This window comes from Rutilus rutilus, assembly GCF_951802725.1.
Source record: "Rutilus rutilus genome assembly, chromosome: 1".
Classification (NCBI taxonomy): Eukaryota; Metazoa; Chordata; class Actinopteri; order Cypriniformes; family Leuciscidae; genus Rutilus; species Rutilus rutilus.
The window spans coordinates 15,340,725-15,367,299 of NC_140209.1; the positions used below are offsets into that span (position 1 = coordinate 15,340,725).

General features: G+C 39.8%; 2 protein-coding genes across 2 annotated transcripts in view; one reads left to right on the forward strand and one right to left on the reverse strand.

Annotated features, from left to right (window-relative positions):
* Positions 1 to 26,575, forward strand: part of LOC311291031 (uncharacterized protein) — a 226,217-nt gene that overhangs the window by 76,258 nt on the left and 123,384 nt on the right. The gene's annotated exons all lie outside the window — the stretch shown is intronic.
* LOC311290517 (uncharacterized protein) lies at positions 16,823 to 23,178 on the reverse strand. The gene is made up of 7 exons (XM_084409032.1): positions 22,970 to 23,178; positions 22,259 to 22,579; positions 19,066 to 19,425; positions 18,359 to 18,448; positions 17,605 to 17,652; positions 17,379 to 17,459; positions 16,823 to 17,267 (listed from the first exon to the last, which is right to left on the reverse strand). The coding sequence occupies exons 1-7, from the start codon at positions 23,028 to 23,030 to the stop codon at positions 17,212 to 17,214; spliced, it is 1,017 nt and encodes a 338-aa protein (XP_084265158.1). The 5' UTR covers positions 23,031 to 23,178; the 3' UTR covers positions 16,823 to 17,211.

Consider the following 26,575-nt stretch of genomic DNA (forward strand, 5'->3'; position numbering starts at 1 on the left):
TGATATTCAAATTTTTTGGAAAGGGTCTATATATATACACTCACCTAAAGGATTATTAGGAAGACCTGTTCAATTTCTCATTAATTAAATTATCTAATCAACCAATCACATGGCAGTTGCTTCAATGCATTTAGGGGTGTGGTCCTGGTCAAGACAATCTCCTGAACTCCAAACTGAATGTCAGAATGGGAAAGAAAGGTGATAAGCAATTTTGAGCGTGGCATGGTTGTTGGTGCCAGACAGGCCGGTCTGAGTATTTCACAATCTGCTCAGTTACTGGGATTTTCGCGCACAACCATTTCTAGGGTTTACAAAGAATGGTGTGAAAAGGGAAAAACATCCAGTATGCGGCAGTCCTGTGGGTGAAAATGCCTTGTTGATGCTAGAGGTCAGAGGAGAATGGGCCGACTGATTCAAGCTGATAGAAGAGCAACTTTGACTGAAATAACCACTCGTTACAACCGAGGTATGCAGCAAAGCATTTGTGAAGCCACAACACGCACAACCTTGAGGCGGATGGGCTACAACAGCAGAAGACCCCACCGGGTACCACTCATCTCCACTACAAATAGGAAAAAGAGGCTACAATTTGCACAAGCTCACCAAAATTGGACAGTTGAAGACTGGAAAAATGTTGCCTGGTCTGATGAGTCTCGAAGTCTGTTGAGACATTCAGATGGTAGAGTCAGAATTTGGCATAAACAGAATGAGAACATGGATCCATCATGCCTTGTTACCACTGTGCATGCTGGTGGTGGTGGTGTAATGGTGTGGGGGATGTTTTCTTGGCACACTTTAGGCCCCTTAGTGCCAATTGGGCATTGTCTAAATGCCACGGCCTACCTGAGCATTGTTTCTGACCATGTCCATCCCTTTATGACCACCATGTACCCATCCTCTGATGGCTACTTCCAGCAGGATAATGCACCATGTCACAAAGCTCGAATCATTTCAAATTGGTTTCTTGAACATGACAATGAGTTCACTGTACTAAAATGGCTCCCACAGTCACCAGATCTCAACCCAATAGAGCATCTTTGGGATGTGGTGGAAAGAATGCTTTCAGCACCTTGTTGAATCAATGCCACGTAGAATTAAGGCAGTTCTGAAGGTGAAAGGGGGTCAAACACAGTATTAGTATGGTGTTCCTAATAATCCTTTAGGTGAGTGTATATATATATATATACACGGGGTGGTGATGGTGCAATGGATAAGACACATGCCTTTGGTGTGAGAGACCCGGGTTCGAATCCACTGTGAGACACCAATGTGTCCCTTAGCAAGACAACTTAACCCCTAGTTGCTCCAGAGGCGTGCAACCTCTGACATATATAGCAATTGTAAGTCGCTTTGGATAAAAGCGTCAGATAAATGTAAAAAAATATATATATAAATATAAATATATATATATATATATATATATATATATATACAGTGCTATGCATAAGTGAATACACCCATGCTAAAGTTGACTAAAAAGAGGAATAAAAAATCATATTTTGGAAATTGAACTTAATGCCTTAATTTCAAAAATTTGGAAAAATCCAACCTTTAAGGACACCAATTTTCTTTGTAAATGAATAATGTATCGTAAATAAATAAATGTTCTTCCTTAAAATACATGGTGCATAAGTGTGTACACCCCTATGTTAAATTCCCATAGAGGCAGGCAGATTTTTATTTTTAAGTATTTAAAAAAAAAAAAATATTAGGATACTATGCATCCTGATAAAGTTCCCTTGGCCTTTGGAATTAAAATAGCCCCACATCATCACATAGCATTCACCATACCTAGAGATTGGCATGGTTTTATTTCAGTTAGCCTAATAGCTAGTTTGATTTGCATTGAGAGATGATCTTATGGAAAGTACCCCATGCCAATCTCTAGGTATGGTGAATTCTGGTTTCACCTCACTCCAGTCTAAACTAAATGCTTTTTTTTGGTTATGTTTCTACACATTATAATATAAATAACCTGAAAATACTACATAGTTTATACATGAATACATATTTTCTTTTGTTCATGTTACTTCACAGTGCATTAACTAATGTTAACAAAAACAACTTTTGATTTCAATAATGTAGGCTACAAGTAAATGGTGAAATTAACACTGAGAAAGATTAATTAATGCTGTAGAAGTGCAGTTTATTAATTTTATTAATTTATTTATTTGATAGGGAGAATGCACATTAATGAACATCTGCATTGAAACAACAAAAACAGATGTAAACATGCCAGATTATAGCCACAGGGCTAATTTACATCCGTAGTCCCTTGGCAGATTACAGAAATACAGAAATTAAAACATACTATGTGACAGAAATGAATAAGTACAAAAAAAATAAAAGAAGAGTCACTTAATGGTCAAAAGACTGGTTTGCTTTAAGCTTTGAGTTTGGTTTTAAATATAGGAAATGTGGGACATTCCCTGACAGTGAGGGGGAGACTGTTCCATAACTTACAGGCAGAGGTGGACAGTAACAAAGTACATTTACTTGAGTACTGTACTTAAGTACACTTTTTGAGTATCTGTACTTTACTTGAGTATTATTTTTTCTGGAAACTTTTTACTTTAACTTCACTGCATTTGAAAGACAAATGTCGTACTTTTTACTCCACTACAATTGTGTCAAGGTCCTTGAGTAGAAAGTAACATCAGTCAGTGGATGATTTTGGTTGCAGGGGTTGCATTTTGGTTGGAAATGAAAGTCGGGTTGACGTCAGAACCCTGCATCTGATTGACATCAGAACCCGACGTCAGACTGACATTGGATATTGATTGAAAATAAAAGTCGGGTTGACATCAGAACCCGACTGATGTTGGTTTCTGACGTCAACCCGATTTTCATTTTCAACCACAATACAACGTCTGTCCAACATTGGAGATCAACGTCAATCTGACATTGGATTCTGGCATAAACCTGATTTTCATTTTCAACGTTGGGTTGGGTTTTCTAAATGCGAATTTTGTCACTTTTTTGGAGCACACTAGCTTATAGATAACAGTAAGGCTAACATATTCATACTAAAAGCCCCAAAAAACTTTAAATAGGGCAATATTTGAGGGAACAGCCATTTGGGTGTCCGAAACCATTGTGGACGTTGAGTGCACTTATCCAATCTTACATTCAATCCCACTACTGGAACTGTGTTCTAGAAATAAATTTGATATTGATATGAGGGTAGGTAGGCAGGCATAGATTCAGAGGCATACGGTACTTTAAGTATTACATACAACAATGCAACAATAATAAAACAATGCATTGACATCTCAAACATTATTGATAATAATCAAAGCAATCCCAGGAAGCTCTTTCATACAATTAACAGTCTGCTTAAAGCAGATAGTGTCAGTTCTCTGACTTCATCTGACTGGCTGTGTAATGAGTTTCTCAAATCTTTCAGTGAAAATTTTTACAATATTCGCACAAATATCCATACCTTGCAGTCTGCCGATCGTACAGTTAATACTCCTAGGTTCTCAAGCATTCCTTTATCCAAATTTACTTTATTACAACCTAAGATGCTGTGCAACCAGGTTTCTAGTATGAAAGCTACCACTTGCATACTTGATCCCATGCCTGGTGGCCTGTTTAAATCCTGCTTTGGTCCTCTATGTCCCTCAGTTCTTGCTATAATAAATGACTATTTATCATTTGGGGATGTGCCAGCAGCACTTAAAACTGCTGCGGTTACTCCCGTTTTAAAAAAGCAAAATTCTGATGTGAAAAATCTGTCAAATTATCACCCAATCTCAAATCTCTAATTTCTGTCTAAAATCTTGGAGGGTGTGGTTGCAGCCCAACTAAACAAACACTTAATTGAAAATAAACTATTTGAGCCTCATCAATCAGGATTTCGAAAATTACACAGCACTGAGACTGCGTTGGTGAAAGTCGCTAATGACTTTCTAATTGCCTCCGCCTCCGGCTCCACGTCCATTCTCATTCTCTTGGATCTCAGTTCAGCCTTCGACACTATTGACCATGCACTGTTACTCAATCGCCTCGAACACTTATTTGGCTTGTCAGAGACTGTTCTTGACTGGTTCAAGTCCTATTTCACTGACCGCAGTCAATTTGTTTTTATGGGTGGTTATAGGTCCAAAGTTGGCTCTGTTTATATGGGTGTTCCACAAGGGTCACTCTTGGGTCCCCTACTCTTTAGTATGTACATCTATCCACTTGGTCAATTACTACAATCTCTCAACCTTAACTATCACTTTTATGCTGATGATACACAGATTTATATACATACTAGACCGGGTCAGCAAGTGAACATTGGGCATCTTTCTAACTGTATTGCTGAGATAAAGATTTGGATGTCCAATAATTTTCTGTCTCTAAACGGCTCAAAAACAGAAGTTATGCTCCTTGGATCTCCACATCAACTGCGGTTGGGTCTCCTACTCTGTCTGTTGATGGCGTTGCACTGGAGTTTAAGACCAAATAAAAAAATCTGGGTGTCATATTTGACGCCACACTGTCATTTGAGCCTTTTGTACAGAATACAGTTAAGACATCATTTTATCACCTCAGAAATATAGCCCGGCTTCGTCCTATGTTGTCCTTTTTGGTAGCTGAGAAGTTGATAAACTCTTTTGTCTTCTCGCGCATTGACTACTGCAATGGTCTTCTAGCTGGGGTATCTAAATCATCTTTGGATAAATTGCAGTATCTTCAAAATTCAGCTGTTAGAGTACTGTCTGGGGTCAGGGCCAGGGACCATATAACCCCGGTCTTTGAGTCCCTGCACTGGCTACCTGTTAGGTACCGTATTGACTTTAAAATCCTTATGCTGGCCTAAACTGTAAATCTCTGCACAATCTGGCACCCTTAGTATTTGACTGATTTATTAATCCCTTACACACCACGTCGCAATCTGCGCTCCTCTCAGAGTGGTCTTTTGGTCGTTCCGAAGACACGGCTTCATACGTGGGGTGACCGAGCATTTTCTGTCTATGCTCCTAAGCTCTGGAATTCTCTCCCGGTCGACATCAGGGAAGCAAATACATTAGTGACTTTTAAATCTCTTCTTAAAACATTTTATTTTAGGATTGCTTTTACATGATCTTAATTTTATGTGTTTATTAATTTTTTTTTTTGTATTTACATTGTGTTATTCCTTTGCTGTTATGCTTGTCTGTAAAGCGCTTTGAGAAAGCTACTTTTAAAGGCGCTATACAAAATAAATATATTATTATTACAGTTTTTCTCGATTGCTTAAACACATTTCTTGAAACTATGCCTCATATTCTCAAAACAGTAAACACAAATCCATAACGTCTCACCCAATTCCCCAAACATCCTATTTTCAGGTCAAAATGAAGCTCTACACTCAAAACCATTCACTCTTGCTGAAAAACCAAACTTTGCCCTCACACTGGACACACAAGCCCTCATAATAACACACACTACAACATAGTCTAACACACTGGTGCAATAAATTCAAAACAACATTTCCAAAACTGGTAAGTTATGTTACTTGTGGTTCCCCGCCTCACAAACCTTTTCACATGATGAACACCAAAGACACAACCAATGGATACACTGGCACATTTTTATTCATTCATGTACTACACAGTACAACACACACACACACACACAAAATTATATATTTTTTTACTCTCTCCTCTAAATTTCTTTTACAGTATTTACTTACTTACAGTAAGATGTGTGTGACCATCATATGACAGTAAAAGAGCACACACAAAACCTTATTCTATGTGGGAATTTTATTGGAATGGTAAAGAGTGTTAGTAGGTGACAGGAGGGCCTCGATCCACTCAAGGAGACAATATGATGAACACGTCTAAGAATGTTCCACGTATGGTTGAAATACCATCATTTGCCTAGAAAGATAACATTCTGGGAGTCAAGACTATAAAGGATGAAGGATGGCCAACCTTCACTGTTACACTCTGCAGCCACTCTGTGTGACTGTACGACTGCTGGCCTTTTCTTGCAAGAAAATACACCTCATCAAAGACTATTGGAAATGTTAGTCTTTTATTCAGTGATAGAATTCTGTTTGCCACCACACACCTCCCTGAAGGTTCTCAAGGCGACAGTAAAGTGACTCAAATTTGGCCTTACTCATAGCCCAGCCTCCCTCATAGTCATACCATTGACAAAGACATGGGCAACTACAGTGGCTTAAATTTCATCTGAGACTGCTTGTCTTCTTGTCCTTCGTCGTCGTCCTCCTCCTCCTCCTTATCCCTCCTCGATCTCTTCCTTCATGTCTTTCTGGATCCATTGTTCCAAAACTCAATAAACTGATTTGGGCCCCTTTATCTATCTATTGAAGGATCTGATTGATGTGTGTTAAATTTTGACTCTTAGTGTTTCCACCTGGGTAATTGTGTGCTAACTGAGCTGAAGCTGTGCTGACTTGAGTGAACAATATTGAATGCTAGTGCTTTCTAAATGACAACATGGTGTAGGCAATGAGAAATGAAGGGATTTGTGTGTAGAGTTTTGCAGTGACAGTTCAACAAATTTGACTCATGTGTCAAAACAGGGAATAGTGTTTATAGTTTAGTGAAATGGGTGTGCTTTTTGATAAATGGCATTATGGTTTTGAAATTTTAGTTCAAAAGCCTGGTTATAGTGTTTAAGCAATCGAGAAAAACTGTATTATTATTATTATTATTACTTTTAAAAACGAGTACTTCTGTACTTTTACTTAAGTAAAAATAGGTCTTTACAACTTTTACTTGTAACGGAGTAATATTTGACCAGTAGTATCTATACTTTCACACAAGTAAGGAAGTCGTGTACTTCGTCCACCTCTGATACCGACATACAAAGGGTTAATGGGGCAAAGTAGGAATTCTAAATGGATTTGGTGGTCTTTGTTTCCCTCTAATGGAAGCGGGCGCAACTGCACCCCATGCACCCAGCACGTGAGGGGCGCATGGCCAGAGAGTGCTGAACTACAATCTAGATGCTTCTGGCAGCAACACAGAGGCTAAACACAATTTAGCGGTAGGACTAAAGTGCATAAGAACTGAAATATAGCACTTGAGAATACAGCTTAAGGCTGAAATAATGTAAAGGAAACAATCTCCAGTCTAACACGGCTTATAACATAGTCACGTTATACCTATTAACTAAAGAAATACAAACGAAAGTATCAAAACCATGCATATAAGATACTTAACAAGAAAACAGGTGTAAATAGACAACATCTAAACAAGTCCGATGGCAATATTTGCATCTTAGTGCGGGATGAAAACGTACTTTCGCTTAGGTTACGCTCACGAGAGCCACCATCGGGAATGAGGATGTGAAGCGTTCGGAAAGGAAATGACGTCACTACAGTTTCAGAATAAAACGACAGGATATAAAAGACTTTCCGACATAGCCGCCCCCCAAATTTAGCAATACATTTGAATCCCAAAGTCAAGTCAAGTCATCTTCATTTATATAGCGCTTTTAACAATGTAGTTTGTTTCAAAGCAGCTTTACAGAGATAAACGTATAATTTAAGGTAAGATTGTTTTGGCTTTATAGCGGTTCTTTAATAAAGTTATTTTCCAGCTAAAGTTAGTTTTGATTGATTCGCTTCCGTCGCAACGACCATTTGTTATTAAATTAGGGGCCGCCAAGACGACACCATTCTCTCTACACAAACTTTAAACGCTATCCTGTGAGAAACGATGATGGCGTTCACATGCGCATTAAGAATTGGTTCTATAGTTATGTGCATTTGAATATATGTGTGCAGGTTTGTAATAGGTGGTTTGCAGTCACGTGATTGTGATGACGCACGAAATTCAGATGGAGGGCAGGAAGTGAAGAGCGGAATGGACGAGATGGCGGAAAGTCCGTACTGGACTACTTTTGACGCTATTACAAGAGAAATATACAACAAAAAAATCTAAACATATGTTGGACGTGATCCTTACGTTATGAAGAGGAGCGATTTTTCAACTGAATTGAAAGATTTTGCCTGTAACGTTACGAGTTTGTCTTCAGTTACAGGGGTAACTTACAAACTCAAAGAAAAGAAGAAACAATTACTTTGACTTTACAAAGTTCAGAAACTGGTACGTTACACAAACATAGCCACATAAGTTAATTCACCTTTGACAAAGTGATCACTGCACACACACGCATTTTCCGACCTAGGTTTGCAAGCCATTTTTTTTCTGCGTTTTTCGGTCAATTTCTTGCCTTTTTCCCCCTTATGAACAACAACTTTTGGTACTCGATAAAAACTCCTCGTGGTTTCATCGATTTGTGGAACCATAAACGACGCAAAACATAGGCATTTTGAGTTTGTTATAGTGGTTCTAAATGTAGCAAATCACTTCCTGCCCTCCATCTGCATTTCGCGCCATGGCAACGCAGTGAGGTGACGTCATATGCAAACAAGCTATTCCCTACAAACCAAGCCTAAACAAATTTCTGGTGTTTCCTTATAGTTTTGATTCAGAATTTTATTTTATTTTATCAATTCGGGGTAGATACGCAAATTGAGTTTTCCCGGCGACGCTTTATCTGTAGAGAGGTAAAGGGATCCTCCATAGGGAGAGACTAGTTGGCACTTCAGCACTGCGTTGTCATCGGGTCCAGGCGAAGGTCCTTCATCAGATCTGGATACGGCCTGGATCCGGCAGGCTGCGGAAAAACCTCGGGATAAACAAAGACGCTAAAATTAGCGTAGATGCCATTCTTCTTCTGATGTAACGAGTACATACGAGATTTATGGGAAGTGTTCCCGGTTCCAGCTGACCTAATCTATGCAGCCTAACATTGAATTATAGAAGTCTATAATGTATTATGTGAATGCTATGTCAAAGATATGTGTCTTTAATCTAGCTTTGAACTGAAAGAGTGTGTCTGCTTCCCGGACAATGTTAGGAAGACTGTTCCAAAGTTTTGGTGCTAAATAGGAAAAGGATCTACCACCAGCAGTCGATTTTGATATTCTAGGTATTATCAACTGGCCAGAATTTTGAGATCGCAATTAGACGTGAAGGACTATAAAGCGTTAAGAGCTCGCTCAAGTACTACGGAGCTAAACCATTTAGTGCTTTGTAAGTAATCAGCAATATTTTAAAATTTATGCGATGTTTAATAGGGAGCCAATGCAGTTTTGACAGAACCGGGCTAATATGGTCATACTTCCTGGTTCTGGTAAGAACTCGAGCTGCTGCGTTTTGAACTAGCTGTAGTTTGTTTATTAAGCGTGCAGGGCAACCAGCCAGTAGAGCATTACAATAATCTAGCCTTGAGGTCATGAACGCATGGACTAATTGTTCCGCATTTGTCAATGAGAGCATATGACGTAATTTAGATATATTTTTAAGATGGAAAAATGCGGTTTTACAGATACTAGACACGTGACTTTCAAATGAAAGATTGGTATCAAAGAGCACACCCAGGTTCCTAACCGATGACGAAGACTTAACAGAGCAGCCATCAAGTGTTAGACAGTATTCTAGATCAGCCTTTCTCAAACTTTTTTCCGTCAGGGCACCTTTCAAAAGTGCATAAAATCTCAAGGCACCCCAGTGTAAAATATAATCTAAAAACACTGCATAACCCAAATGTAATGCAAATTATATATATATATATATATATATATATATATATATATATATATATATATATATAATGAATTTACAATTTTATTAATCCGTTCATATGTTTAACCCTTTCACACGTAAATTTAAAATATTCTGGCTGACCCCCCAGCGTGAGTTTTTCGGTTTCCATGGTGACGCGTCATTGCCTGTCACGTGACACACCGCAGCAACAACAGAGCTGAATGAATGATGATCTGCTTTTATGTCATTTTTCCTTTTTTATTCAAAATATTCACAAATTTGTTAGATATGGCATGAAATATCTGATATTCCGATTGTCAAATATATGCAAGTGGAAGTGTTTTGTTTTTTGAACACCTTTATAACGATCGCGTTAGTTGAGCTGTATGCGCCGCCATGTTAGTTTGTGCCGCAGATGCAGTTCAGAGAATCGGATCTGTTGGATTTACAACAAGTGAATTCATCCACTTCTCCCGAAATACATAAAAGTAAGTGGCAGGTGAACTGGGAGAAGAACAGAGTAAACTTTAAAGTTACTTACACAATGTGTATCTGATATGAATAAAACTAATTATAATGGAAAGGATTATTATTGCCTCTTCCTATGACATCAGTGTGTATTTTACAAACTCTAAATGTATTGTTTTTTAGTACTTATGTCTGAAACCTAAAACAAACATTATGTGGATGAAAACACTGAAAAGTTGTGATATATGACAGCTGAGCGCGCCTGTCTCTGGCTCAGCGCCAGCCAACGCGCGAGAGCACATTTGAATTTAGCAATTGATCACGTCATGCTCTGACCGTTCTAATCACACCGGTGCTCCAGGGACCAGCCTAAACTGATCACACCGGTGTGGTCGTACGTGCGAAAGGGTTAAAAAGAAGAAGAATGTATTTATGTAAATTCAAATATATTTATATATGAAATGTCCGAATATTTTTTTTTTTTTTTTTTTTTACCTACGAAATTTTTTGGCGGCACCCCTGACACAGTCAGGGGGCACCCCAGTGTGCCGCGGCACCCACTTTGAGAAAGGCTGTTCTAGATTATTACGTGAGGAAGTTTTTTGTCCAATAATTAGAATCTCTGTTTTTTCAGAATTTAGAAGTAGGAAATTACGAGTCATCCAATTTTTTATATCAGCTATGCATTCTGTTAATTTTGTGAATTGGTAAGTTTCGTTAGGTTTTGAAGAAATATAGAGCTGAGTATCGTCGGCATAACAGTGGAAGCTAATTCCATGTTTCCTAATGATATCTCCTAATGGTAGCATGTACAGAGTGAACAGCAGCGGTCCTAGTACTGAGCCTTGTGGTACGCCATACTGAACTTGTGATTGATGAGACATCTCTTCATTTTCTGCTACAAATTGATAACGGTCAGATAAGTATGATTTAAACCATGCTAGTGCAATTCCACTAATGCCAACATAGTTTTCTAGTCTATTTAAAAGAATGTTGTTGTCAGGGATTCTGCATTCCGGATGAGGGTGGGGAGATCATTCCACCAGAAAGGAACCGTGAATGAGAATGTTCTGGAGAGTGATTTTGTGGCTTATCATCTGGTTAAAATGTGAGAAAGAGCTGTGTGTCATCAGCATAGCAGTGGAAACCATGAGCCTGTATGATGTGTCCCAGTGATGTGGTGTAGATGGAGAAGAGAAGGTCTCCCAGCACTGAACCCTGGGGAACTCCTGTGGTCAGTTGATGTGCTCTGGATACCTCGACTCTCCATGCGACCCCGATCTACCTGTGAGATAGGACTCAAACCAGTGGAGAGGAGTACCTGTGATCCTCAAGGATGAGAGTGTGGACAGAAGGATCTGATGATTCACAGTGTCGAAGGCAGCAGACAGATCCAGGAGAATGAGAATCTAATAATCAAATTAATGGACACATCTATCTAATGACTTATACAACAAACAAATGTTTTGTGCGGGACACAGTAAGAGAAGGAGGCGGCGTCAGCGAACCGACAAGCAGCCTAGTCACTCCTTCAAAATGCGCAAACGCGCACAGACAGCCACACACACACTATTGGTCTGGTGACGGCGCACCAGGATTTGAATAAGCTACAGTCAGAAAATCATGTGTCAGCAGTACAGCTTTAAAGTACAAAAACAGCTTATTCGCTCCTACAAACTGCACTAGGCGCACACACCGACACGCTATGAGCGTCTGGCGACGGCGCACCAGGATTAAAAAAATCTCACCTCATACGGATCCATTTTTCCGATCAATGACATCTTTTCCATGTACCGTTTTCTTGCGTCAGGTAGAAGTTTGTCTCTGTCTTGTACATTTCGTTCTTTTAATCGACTTTTCAACATTATTTCGTGTAGTAAGTGGTTGTTTTAAATCTCGCCCGATGTGGCCTCACAAAATGGCGGCGCACTCTTGTTTACGTCCCAGAATGCACTGCGCAGTGACGTCGGTTGCCAAGCCCGAGAGCGAGTGGATCACGTGACATGAAGCAGGCTTGGTCTATGCCTCAATGTTGATAATTCAAGACAGCATGAGAACTGACTGCGCATGCACAAATCTACGTAAACTACGTTCTATGGACCACAGAGGCACTGCTAACCTCTGCCTCAATGGCCATAGCCTTGAATTTCCTGCATGAAACAATGTTTTTTAGGAGGAAACAATGACAAAATGAGTATATTATGTGTATTCCTGAAATTTTTTGTAACAAAAATGTATATTTGGAATAAAATAAATGCAAGTAATAATGTGGTGAATTAATAAAGCTCTTGGAATAAATAAATGTAATGTCAACATTTCCTTTGGTGAGGCACTGCCTACCCTGACCGCAGGGGCGTAGCACCAAATTTTGGGCCCTGGGTACAAACCATCTTGCTGGGCCCCCGTACCAAATACCATAGTGATACCAATGGGTGGGGTATTGCATTTTTATCATAAAAACACTTAAAATGTAAACAAAATAAGCCACACTCTGATTAATATATTTTTAGTTAATTGATGATTATTTGTCTGTTTAAAATAAATGCAGACTATAGAATCATAGGGTACACTAACCGCCAAACTAGACATTCAGTCTTTGAATTACGTTTTTAAAATTAGTCATTTTCAATCATTAAGATGTGCATTAAACTGAGAACAATTCTGTAAGAGCGTGCGCGAGCTAATTTGCATAGCAATGCGGTAAAATAGGCGCTAACGATCTGTGTTTTTGCGGGTGTTAGATTTTGACAATGGAGGGAAATATACAGTGTTTTCATGTAAACATCTGATTTTTGCAGTGTAAGATTACGGTTAACACCTTTAAATATTACATAAATGTATTATGTATTTTTATTAAACTTATTGAGTGTAGGCCTATAAATCAGCAGCAAAAAGTAATTCTTGAAAAAATCTGCACAGTAATTTTATCAAATCTACACGTTAATAAAAACAAATTGCTATTAGTACTATTAGTATAAAATTCAATTAGGCAATCATACATTTCTCAATTTTATATTTATATATTAATGTCAAGAATTTAGAAGTGTATTTATATAGCCTACGCTACACTACACAGAAATAATACACAATTAAATGATGCTTATTTTAAATGCATTGAGCAGGCTAGGTATAAAAAAATATAGGCTTTTAATAATCTTTCAGTGCGCAAAACCATGATAATATGAAACGCTTCAAAACAGAGCGCGTATGCGCATCGCGGGTGCAGAATGATGTGCTCAAAGCGACATGGAGTCACAGCAAGTGTGCATTTAAAAGTTCACGGCACAAAGCGAAGACATGTCGAGCGCACAAATCCTAGTGTATATCTGTCCAACAGTTTATTGATCATTTGTTTCTTCAGTTTTAAATTCCAGTTATTGTGCGTTTGATGCCGATTCATAGTCCTTGTGCTGTTTGTGATCTAACAGGCACACGGTAGCGATCGTTTAAAAACAGCAACAAACTCCAACAAAATAAAGTCATTTTATGCAAATCCACAGCCTTTTCTCTACAGATCAAGCATTATAATGTTAATATATCATATTGGAGAGAGTTTTACCGTGCATCCTGCTGTAACCGGCGCGCTGCAGAGGCGCGCGCGCTGTTTGAATAACGTTAGTTAGCTGTTACTGAATGGAGATTGACAGCCGCAGAGGAGGGAAAACGAGTTTCCGTAAACTTTAATGATGTAATACGACATCTGTCCCTCACATTAAGCTATGGAATGGCCTCAGATGACTTTGTCACCAAAACTGACGTGAAAAAAGTGCGAGGCGCCGAAAAGCGCGCTGTTTGCATCCCTGTATGTAGGGTGTGATACTATAAAGTATTGGTATATTATTCAAACAGAGTACGAACATAAATGTATGCTATTCAACCTGGAGTAGCCTAGATATTTATGTTAAAACAATGTCAATGCTCGATGATGCATTTGGAGCTCACCTTTCTTTTAAAAAAACTGAGTGAGCAACTGCTTGCCCTCATTTGCCTTTCTCTCTTTAATCTTCTTTTCTTTTCGTTTTTGAGCCCCTTATTTTCCTTTCTTAAGGAAAAACATGACTCTTCCCCTGTCTTCCTAGTTCCTATCACAGCTCACTCCAGCTCCTCCTGTCTCTCATCAACTGATTCACCGCGGGTCCGTAGCAGAAGCACCTGACCTGCGAGTCGTACCATTTACATTCATTCGAGAGGGGTGGTGGGGCCCTGCACAGCATGAAAATGACTTTTTTATACCAAACCAGTGCCTAACTACAAGTTTAGTTTTGCACAGGAACTTTTTTATTTGTACATAAATGCTATACAAATGTTAGTGCATGTATATGTATGTATAGAAAACTGACTTCTAAGGGCCCCCCCCTGCCTCGGACCCTGGGTACTCGGTACCCTTTATCCCCCCAGTCCGACGCCCCTGCCTGACCGCACGTCCCTGTTGTGAGTGCTGGTAGAAATGTTGGAGAGACGGCTTGTAGAAGGTGTGAGGGGATGGGGTCTAGAGGGCAGGTGGTAGGATGACTGGAGATTAGGCCCAAACTCGAGGCACGATGCGTCCACTGAAAGAGCAGATAAGACAGATCGCCAACTCTCTGGACCGATACCCGAACCAGCAGAAGGGCAGTCTTTAAATTCATCAACTGGGTTCAGAGATGATCACGGCTCTATTGTGGTCAAACTGTGAGTTCTCTCACTCAGCAGTAACATGTTTCCAGACCTCAACAGTGAGATCACAGCTATGAAAACACTCAGGAAATTATGTAATTTCACACTTAGAGCACAGCCCACAGACACCTCGCAGTAAAGAGAAATCTATTTATTAAAAACGTTCTCATCATCTGGCAATGAAATTTGGCCAAATATTCCTTTATCAAAATTAAACTGAACTAAAATAATTGTTAATGGAACCCAAAATATATATATATATACTGTATATATTTTTATAATGAACCCTGATCATTATCTCAACAAGATATTATGTTGAAGTAACATTATTATTAATAATAGCCTACATCTTTTAGAATATTTGATTGAATGCTGAATTTTGCGCTTGTTCAAATTTAATAAAATTAAAACTTTAATTGTGATCATTAAATTAATTGAATATTAAATATTTAGTGGCCAAGTTTTGCGCCGCTCCCCTTGTCAATGATCTAGCACCCCCTCAGCACATGCGTTAAAAATTCTCTGCCGCCGCCCCTGCAGAAGCTACGTATGCAGTGTCATTTTTTTTTGTTCCGTTACCTTCAACCCCCGTTTTGAGTCGCCGGATCCACCGCCCTCTCTGCGCTCCGGGACCTCCCACTTTACAAATTAAGCACTGAGCACACCAATATTGAGATAAGGGTTTATTGAAATAAAGTTAATAATATTCAGAGGCTACTTAGAGAGATCTAACAATAAACTAACCCAGGACCCCTCCTGCTTAAATATAAGGGAGAAGGCACAACATGTGTGTATTTTAAAGTATCATGAACCATGTAATACACACGTTGGCTCTGTCACACTCTTGACAATCTGAGTGTGTAAATCATGCTAGAGTTGATATTTATTGACACTATACCACAGTTAAGTGTCTTTACATGTGTGTGAAACATGTCTGAGAAGTGCATATTGTGAACCGCACTGGCTCAACACACATCTACTCTGAACACAAGGATATTCTTTTGCACACGAGAGCATTTCTGTTAGTTTCACTTTCTTATTTTAGCAGTTTCCTGCATGCCGTTAAATTCTAGAAATAAAATCATTACATTATTAGTTATAAAATTGTTTTGTTACTTAAAAGTTATCCATGACTCCTGAATTATGAAACAGTTTTTAAAGTATTTTAAAAGTAATTATTAGCACATTAGCATTTAACCGAGTGCAGTTTGCTCCAAAACAGATCACATATCATCAGGTGTAGTGGAGCATTTCCATGACGTGATGCACTTTTTTAACCCAATCAGCCATCTGTGTGGCACTTTTTCTTAAAAACACAACATGCAGTTTAAATACACACACACACACACACACACACACACACACACACACACACACACACACACACACACACACACACACACACACAGATAAACAGCTTATAAACAGACCTGATGATGTTTTACAGCCTATCAGGTCACCTGTGATGTCATCTAACTGCTGTAGCCAATCAGAAATCTAATTTCTTCTCTCTTTCACTGCTCGTCTAACAGCCATTTCTTGCTGGATGAAGGACCTTCAACTAAACCTTGCTGAGACAGAACTGCTCCTGGTCTCGGCCAACCCAACACTTCATCACAACTTCTCCACTCAGCTGTTGATGATCAGTTGAACTTCACAGACCACAGTGCTAGAACTGCAGATTAGCCTTATACAACATTAGGAGGCTTCCTATCGGAGCTTCACAACTCCTTACCCAAGCGCTTGTTCTCTCCAGACTGGACTATTGTAACGCTCTCTCTCGCTACACATTGTCCCTTACATATTACGATACATTACGAGCTCATGAAGGGAACAAACATCTAACCTAACCTCACGACTCCAGACTGATGTGTCTCCAGAAGCTTGTGTTCTGCAAGTGAACGGTGTCTTGTGGTGACACAGAATCACTTTCCCAGACCTTCACCTAGACTGTTCCTGCTGGAGGAACGACCTGCCAAACTCATCCTGAGCTGATCAGGCTTTTGCCATCTTCAAGAAATGGCTGAAAACACATATTTCATCAACACTCGACCCATTAATGCTCACACTTACTATTCTATATTACGATACATTACGAGCTCATGAAGGGGAACAAACAAATCTCGGGAAAGGAGACTTATTAAACACAACTGCAGAGGTTTATTAAGAAATAGTAGCAATCATTTAAAATGAAAAAAGATGCTAAAAACAGGAATGAACAGACAAGATCCAAGAATCCTCGAATCAGCTCCATCACACAGAACAGAGAGAGATTATACAGTCTGAGTCTGTCCATTACTGTATTAATATTATATTTAAAGCAGTTTACATATAAAGCACAAGAGAATGACTTTCAACACTGTAGGCAAATATATTCATAAATCAAATAAACTTGATTATGTCACTATAAGTGCTCAGAGTTTTTTCTCTGTTTTCTGAGAAGAAGAAAATAAAACGATAAACAATCCTCTGTAAGTTTTTACTATTGTAAATATTGCTGCAGATTTGCTCTAAACTCATCAGTATTTTATTGTAATATTGCAGTCATCTCTATTTCCTCTGGGTGCTTCGAGTCCTTCCTCCCTGCAAAATAAAAGCATTGACTGACCTCTCGTATGTGTTTTTATCATGATTGCAGATTGTTCCAGATCAGATGAGTGTGAATCATCAGATTGTGTGCGGCTCAAAACTCACCAGCTCTTCTTGCACAGATGATCTGAAGAAGAATCACAGTAGGAGCAGCAAACACTGCCATCTCAACAATAATCACAATCACTGCAGGAAACATGAGAGGAAGAAGAGAAACTGTACATGACTGAAGTCAAGGGTATTCAACTATCAACAGTTATTGATGAAGCTTTTACAGACTGACTGATAGTTTAATGTTATAAAGCTGTCAGTATAAATGAACGTGTCGTACCTCTGTATAATGATCCAGCAGTCACACTGACTTCAGTTTCTCCTGGATCTGTGGATCACGTCTGTTAGTTCAGTTCAACACATAATGCCACATATACACAACATCATCATCACATAATACTTGAGCTTCTCATCACAGAAATGATGAATATGTGCACGAGTCTTTCATCATTATCTTCTTACTTCACTCTCAAGCTGTCAGGAGGAGAATGACTATCGCCATTGACCAAAAATAAATCTATATATACAGGGATTATGTGATCATGAACCTTGTGAAGAAGCTGCTGCTGTAGTTCGTTCACACACACCTGGATTCAGAGAGACTGGTGTGGTGTCTGGAGTCAGTGTTGTTGCTGTAGTTGATGTTACAACTATTAAAAACAAGATGGAAACAGAAATATGATTACATAATGTCAAGGCATTTCTTTTACAAACTGCTGTAGTCTAGAGCATTTAGTGTATTTAGTGCATCTATTTCTAACATGGGATGAGTTGTGTTCAATAAATCCTCACTATGATTTTATTAATTTATCATAGCAGTGGCGTGAGTTACACTAGCTGTATATTATGATTATTTTGCATCAGACAACAGACTGTACAAGACCGGTCATATGTATCAAAACTCACTGACAAATCTGACTAAAGAGCTTTTATTGATGATAATATGTGTGATGATAAAGCAGTCTGTGAGAGCCAGTGCAAACCACTGAAGCGAGAGACTGATGATGTGTGACAGTGATCATGTGATCATGAACCTTGTGAAGAAGCTGCTGCTGTAGTTCGGCTTGATGTCTTCTCAGAGTTTGAGCTTCTGACTGGAGTCAGTGTTGTTGAAGCGACTGGAGCTGCAGAAGATGAATGTTCAGACGCATCAGGACATTAACATCATATTTTCATATTGATCATGACATGCAGTTTGTGTTCAATCATCACAGCTTACAGTGGCAGTAGTTGAGAAGAGAGATGTTACTGTATCATTTATTCCTGGTTTATATGAGAGTGAAACACAGTGAGCTGCTTCCCATAAACCTTCAGCTTTCCTGAATCAATGACATTATTAAGCCTTAGAATTCCTCAAACTGCAAACAAATCCTCATAATTCCCAATTTTGACCTCCCTCATGGGTCATACAGTTGAGAAGAGACTGTACTGTATTACTGTATAACTGTATTACCGTGTTACTGTATAATTTATTCCTGGTTTATATGAGAGTGAAACACAGTTGAGCTTCTGCAAATAAACCTTCAGCTTGAATGAAGGACATGAGCCTTATAATTCCTAAACCTGGCCTCCTACATGGGTCATACTAGGCTTTAATACACTCGTCTGATTTATGCAGTAATGCAGTTTATGACTTTGACCACTAAAATTTTACAATTGGCAAACGTATGAAGCCATCAGAATGAGTAGAGCCAATCTGTGGAAATTTTCACAAATCTGTCTGAAAAGAGTGTTTTCTCACCTGAATACTTGACAGTGTATCTGACTGAGGTCTTGAGCTGATTTCTGTGAGTAAGCTGACATCTCCACTCTCTGTTGTTATCTTCATTCAGGAGTGTTGTAGTCAGAGTGATGATACAGTGATATCGATCTGATGATGATAATATCTGATATCTGGAGTCTGTCTTCAGATCAACACCAGCCTGATTCACCCACAACAGCTCAACTCCCTCATAACTGACCAAATAAACACAGGAGAATCCAACATATGAATACAACCGACAGGAGAGAGTCACAGAGCGGCCTGGACTGATCTCAGTCTGTGAGGATGATGATGATGATGATGATGATGAAGATGATGATGATGATGGAGACACTGAAACTGAACACAAGACACAAATCACAGACTCTTCAATCATCATCTGAGTTTAAAGGGAGAATCTGCCCTTTTTAAATTGACCACATAATCATAAACTGTCACGGTGTGGGTTTTGTGTCTTGTTCCTTGTTCTTGTCTGTCATGTAATTCCCTGCTTGTCATGTGATCCTGCCATGTGTCTTGTCCCATGTTCAACTGTTTCCCGTTATGTTGATTAGTCTTCCCAGGTGTTTCAGTTTAACCACACCCCCTTGTTATCTTGTTTAGCTTGTTTTCCCTGTGTATATAACCCTGTCTGTTTTAGTATGTGTTACGGAGTCCATGTTATTCATCACACCACTTGTGAGGTCTGTTCTGCTTTGTTCCTGTTTATTGTTTTATGTTTTGGACTGCTTTTTTTGGATTTTTGACCCCTGCCTGGATGTTTATGATTTGGATTACCCCTCAAATAAACATTACATACTGCACTTGGATTTTCCCTTTTTGTGTGTGTGGATCGTGACAGATGGACTCCGTCAGCTTTTGATCCAGCAGTATGTTTGCCAGGGTCTCTTCCCCAGCCACCGAGTGGGAGAGGGGGCAAAGTTTTGAGGGAACCCGGTTGGTCATATTTCGCGAGACCCGTGGAGGCCACAGTAGAGGAGGTGGGCGAAAGAAATTTCAACACCACTCTCCACTCTGGCCCCTCTTCGACCCTGGGTTGGTGGTTTCCAGCCCAGTTCCGGTGGTCCCAGTTCCGGTGGTCCCGAAACGGAGGAGAAGGACTCCCCCCTTGACTGTTCCGGTGGGCCATGTTCCGGTGGTCCCAGTTCCGGTGGTTGTCCCCGAACAGCCCGCTGTCGTCCCGGAGGCCGTGCCCGATTTTATTTTTCGACGCTATTCAAGATCCTAGAAATTCCCAGGACTGTTCACGTCACGCCTCCCGAGCCTGTGTCTTCGGACAGGATGGCCGCCGCCCAGCCTGTGTCTTCGGACAAGATGGCTGCCGCCGAGCCTGTGTCTTCGGACAAGATGGCCACCGCCGAGTCTGTGTTTCCGGACAGGATGGCCGCCGCCGAGCCTGTGTTTCAGGGCAAGATGGTAGCCGCCGAGCCTGTGTCTCCGGACAAGATGGCCGTCGTCGAGCCTGTGTCTTCGGACAAGATGGCCGCTGCCGAGCCTGTGTCTCCGGACAAGATGGCCGCTGGGTCGGTGCCTGTGTCTGTTCCTGAGCCGGTGCCTGTGTCTGTTCCTGAACCTGAGCCGGTGCCTGTGTCTGTTCCTGTTCCCGAGCCGGTGGTGTCTGTTCCTGAGCCTGAGCCGGTGGTGTCTGTTCCTGAGCCTGAGCCGGTGGTGTCTGTTCCTGAGCCTGAGCCGGTGGTGTCTGTTCCTGAGCTGGTGGTGTCTGTTCCAGTTCCTGCGCCGGTGGTGTCTGTTCCAGTTCCTGAGCCGGTATCTGTACCGTGGGCGCCCGAGGGGTCGTCTCCGCTGTGGCCGCCCGATGAACTGGTCGCTCCGCCCTGGTCGCTCCGCCCTGGGCGCCCGAGGGAGAGTCTCCACCCTGGCCGCCAGATGAACTGTCACTCCCTGTCCCCGTTTCCCTCCATGGACCTGGCCCCCCATCCCTCCCCCTGATCCTCCACCAGTCCACCTCCCGCCCTGGACTCTTGTTTTGTGTTTGGGTTTTGTTGTCTTGGAGTGTCTGGTAGCCACTCCGTAGACGGGGGGTTATGTCACGGTGTGGGTTTTGTGTCTTGTTCCTTGTTCTTGTCTGTCATGTAATTACCTGCTTGTCATGTGATCCTGTGACATGAGAGACTGAGTCTGGAGTCTGACTGCTCTCTGAACATCAAGAACGTCACAGAAGAAGAAGATTATGGATGATTAATATCCATAATCTTCTTCTTCTGTGATGTTCAGAGAGCCAGCAGCCATATCACCCTGTAGCCCAAGACTGGTTGCCCACTGAAGCTAAGCAGGGCTGAGCCTGGTTAGTACCTGGATGGGAGACCTCCTGAGAAAAAACAGGTTGCTGCTGGAAGAGGTGTTAGTGAGGCCAGCAGGGGGTGCTCACCCTGTGGTCTGTGTGGGTCCTAATACCCCAGTATAGTGACGGGGACACTATACTGCCAAAAGAGCACCGTCCTTCGGATGAGACGTTAAACCGAGGTCCTGACTCTCTGTGGTCATTAAAAATCCCAGGATGTCCTTCGAAAAAGAGTAGGGGTGTAACCCCGGCATCCTGGCCAAATTTGCCCCTTGGCCTCTGTCCATCATGGCCTCCTAATCATCCCCATATACTGATTGGCTTCATCACCGTCTCCTCTCCACCAGTAAGCTGGTGTGTGGTGGGCGTTCTGGCGCAATATGGCTGCCGTCGCATCATCCAAGTGGATGCTGCACATTGGTGGTGGTTGAGGAGATTCCCCCATCTATGTAAAGCGCTTTGAGGTCTCAGAAAAAGCGCTATATAAATGTAACGAATTATTATTATTATTATTATTATTATTATCCTGCCATGTGTCTTGTCCCATGTTCAACTGTTCCCTGTTATGTTGATTAGTCTTCCCAGGTGTTTCAGTTTAACCACACCCCCTTGTTATCTTGTTTAGCTTGTTTTCCCTGTGTATATAACCCTGTCTGTTTTAGTATGTATTACGGAGTCCATGTTATTCATCACACCACTTGTGAGGTCTGTTCTGCTTTGTTCCTGTTTATTGTTTTATGTTTTGGACTGCTTTTTTGGATTTTTGACCCCTGCCTGGACGTTTATGATTTGGATTACCCCTCAAATAAACATTACATACTGCACTTGGATTTTCCCTTTTTGTGTGTGTGGATCGTGACATAAACTTACCATGAAGAACATGCAGATAAACACGTGCATCAGGTCCTTGTCGTCTGTCATTCACATATTGTCTGCAGCTGTAATATCCATAATCTTCTTCTTCTGTGACGTTCTTGATGTTCAGAGAGCAGTCAGACTCCAGACTCAGTCTCTCATGTCTCTCTGTGTCTTTATTCTTTATCCCTCCAGTAATCAGTTCAACTCTCCCTGAATGTCCGAATCTGTTCTCGTAGATCCATGTAGTTGAGTTGCAGTCAGAAAGAGCATTATTACAGGACAGACGGACATTTTCACCAGAACTGATGAACACATGATCATATCCACTGGTTCCTGAAACACAGTATATCTCAGTGATCATTATGATATATATTAATAAATGAAACATAAAACACACCAGGATAAAAAGCATAAAATACTAAATCATAGTATTTTTCCTGACTTAAAGCAAACAACACACTCTCCAGAATAAACTATTAGTCTTTATCAGAGAGCTGTTCAAATCACTGACACACTCTTAATATGAAGATAATTCTTCATCATCAGATGTTTGAGTGACACTATGTCCAGTATCAGGAATAATACAGTATGATCTGTGTGTATCAATACACAACTCTGAGATCACAACGTGAATGTGTGCAAGAATAAACTGAGCATGTTCAAATGAACTCTTTCCAGACTAATTCCACTAAATGTCTTTAGAGAAAATACAGATTTCTTTACCTGTGAGAAGTGAAGAGAGAATGATCAGTCCCAGCAGACACAGATCACACTTATCAGCCATTTTGTGTTTCTGTCAGTCTTTCTCTTCATTATAAATAGTTACAGCTCCTCCTTTAAACATCATCAGCTCCTCCTGTGGTTATTAACTTCCTCTCATCTGACCAACCGAGTGTTTACATCCGTTGATATAGTGACATATTTAGACATATATAGACTGTGTATTTTATCTCTGGGGATTGACACTGGAGTGACACTGAACTTTCCTGTAAAAAAAACCCATGTGATGTATTGAGTGAGCATCGACAGTGCCCTCATCAGTCTAATCGCTTCCCTCCTGAGCGTCAGAGACCCTGGGCCTAAGATAATACTGGACCCTGCGCCTCAGAAGCAATCCTGATCATCCAGGAAGGAAGAGGGGAGGGTTAAAGATTTGGCTTAAAGTCTTTTTCTCCTTTTTTCGCTTATTTGGGGGAATTTAATTTAATATTCAACAATATTATTGATCTGCCTGCATTGACACCATTATTTGAGAACTGAACTGAGCTTGACGATGACCCAGCAAAAATGCCAGTGTGGGCCCACTGTGGGTAAGTGTGGGTTTTCTGTGGGACAGTGTGGGCAAGGGCAAACCCTTTGGGGCCCCATGTGGGCTTTCTGTGTGTAAGCCCACTGTGGGCTTGCCCAAAGAAAACCCACATGGGCCCCCAGTGGGTTAGCCCATGCGGGGCCCATAGCTGTTTTTCACTGTGGGGCCACCATGAGGGTTTACTGTGGGCAACCCACCATAACATAACAGTACAGTTAAATCATTGTTTTAAGATTAGAAGCTCAGGGTTAATCAAACTATTTTAACGATCCCGTAAAATGTCATAAATGTTATTTCATTCAACAGTCCATCCCATACTTAACTAAAACTGCACACAGTCAACAAGATAGCAAGACAAGTACTATCTTTACCTGTTTGCTTGTAGCAGCTGTTCCCAGACAGACTGATAAAGTCAGACAGACCACCCAGTTAACACAGAACGTTCCCCTAACGTTAGTTTTTGGTTCCCGTTTGGTTATTTTTTTGGGAACCAAATACTAACGTTAGGGGAACGTTCTTTTTTGGTTTTATTTTTATGTTACCATAAAATAACGTTCCCAGAACGTTGCTGGGTGGTTACTTTTAAATAACCTAAAAATAAATTAAAGAGAACGTTCCCTAATGGTTACTAACGTTTGGGGAACGTTCTTTTTTGGTTTTATTTTTATGCAACCATAAAATAACGTTCCCAGAACATTGCAGGGTGGTTACTTTTAAATAACCTAAAAATAACTTATAGAGAACATTCCCTAATGGTTATTTTAAAGTTATTATTTTGCAACCATAAAACAATGTTACCAGAACGTTGCTGGAAGGTTATTTTTTGAATAACCTAAAAGTAACTTATAGAGAACGTTACCTAATGGTTATTTTTAAGTTATTATGTTGCATAATTGACTGGAATCAATTGTAAGACTTAGTGCCACATACTGCCCTGTCACTTAACCGCACATCAGGGACCAAACGCTGCGTATTATATATCTGTTGGCTGTCATGCCTTATAAGGGTACAGACAGAGAGTTATAAAATAGGCTACTATGAAAATCTGGACAAAATAATACAAATAAAGAAACTTTAAGAGTGGAACACCATGTACTCAGCTCACTTAGGTTACCCAGATAGCAATTACATTTGGCCCGGATCCGTTTTAAGCCCCTTGCCTCCGTTTCTATCTTAGAGACGTTTTCTGATTGTGAACCAGATCCGTGCCAGATAGAGGTTTCAGCTTAAACATTCTAACTGCCATCAGTTCAGTATTTATATCATTTTACAGATCTGGCCCAGATCACTTTTCCCATAGGTAACCGAAAGACATTAGCTGTGTCTGACACTGATTTGGTCCAGATCTGCAATATGAATCTGAGCCGATACTGTTTTCACATAGGCTACACTGGTGTGGCCCGAATCTGTGATACATATCTGAGCCGACTGCATTTAAAAAAGGGCTAAAAACTGCTCTGGCCCATATCTGCAAAACGGATTTTAGCCAACACTGTTTTGACAGAGACTACCTGATGTGGACCACATCCGAAATACTTTTCTCAAACTGTGTGAAGAACTCTGTGGAATAAACATTTTCAAAACAACATGGTTACCTGTCTGTATATATATATATATTTTTCTATCTAGAGCATGAAATAAATGCATTGTCATTAAGCTGAGCAATATTATCAGTGTTTAAAAACTATACAGCAACATTGTGTGATGCTATAAGGTCCGTTACAGCACACACTGTAAAAAAAAGTGTAATTTTACAGGTAGCCTAATTGTCTGTATTTTTTTTAACAGACTTTTACCGTTTTGTCATTATTATAGCAAATATCTGTAAAATAAAAGGCATTTGCTGTAATTTAAAGGTCCACTGTTAAATTTGCAGGTAATTGCTTGTTTTTTGGTTTTACATCAATTTTACGTTTTTTAAAAGGAACTTGTCTGTATTTTTACAGAGTTATGTGTAATTTTACAGAACTTATTAGGTAATATTTTACAGATTTTTTTCTGTGAAATTAGAAAACAAAGTAAAGAAGGTATAACTGCGGAAATCTGCATCTATTCAATATGTTTTCCTTACAGATTATTAAGCATGTGGGGGTTAAAGTGAGCTTTTTTAAGGTTAAATAATAGTATTTGTACATACAGTACCATACATAGGCTACAGTAGGCCTGTATTGAATTATTTTTTATTTCACATTTCATTTTATACTCATTTTGATCATTATTTCATTGTCTTATTCTCCCATAATTTCATGTATATTTTATGAATATTTTTCCAAAATCCAAATCTCGGTTGTTGCACATTCAGGGCTTTGTGTTTGTGAGTGCTCGTGCGCGCGATGACGCAGATTCAAATTCGCCGCCATTACTTTTCCGCTGTTTACTCCCGCCCACAACGGGATTTACAACAAAATATCTGAGTTACTGTTTCAAAAAAGTTACTTTGTTTTCCCATTTATTTACTGACAGTTCTCCTGTCCCTATGTTGAAAGATTGTTTTTTGTTTTTATTGGTGAAGTAATTCAAAAAAGAGATAAAATGGTTAAATCTTACTCATTCAACCAGTAAAATAAAATGACAATTAATGTTTAAACTGGAGAGAAAGCACGTGCAGTAAATGAAGATAGAAACAAATCCGCCAATTAATGACTTCTGTGCTTTTCGCATTCACACTATAATGCATTTTGATGGATCGAATTGGTACATTTTATTAAATGCAGTACTCATTGACAATAAAGGCAATGTCATGTATACTGGTGGTTGTGTGGAGTACTATTTTACAAAAGTTTAGAGAAAATAAAAAAGTTAATATTTCTCATTAATAAAAACAGTTAATATTACTCATAAATATTGTTTTTTGTTTTTATAAATATATGTTAAATTATTTCTACTCAATTTTATTTGGTAATGTACCAGATGCAGCTTCTCAGATTTACTTATTTTTTTTTACTTGCTGTAATTCATACAGTATATTTCATTGATTTCACAGCTTTAAAATTTACTCTATTTTTTTGAGTGTAAAAATG

Bases quoted from the DNA above. Each gene is read 5' to 3' on its own strand.
- LOC311290517 (XM_084409032.1), bottom strand. From the start codon at position 23,030: ATGGCTGATAAGTGTGATCTGTGTCTGCTGGGACTGATCATTCTCTCT. The intron at 22,580-22,969 runs GTAAAGAAATCT...ACTGTGTTTCAG, and splicing joins TCTCTCTTCACTTCTCACAG to GAACCAGTGGATATGATCAT. The intron at 17,653-18,358 runs GTTCATGATCAC...CGTGATCCACAG, and splicing joins AGCAGCAGCTTCTTCACAAG to ATCCAGGAGAAACTGAAGTC.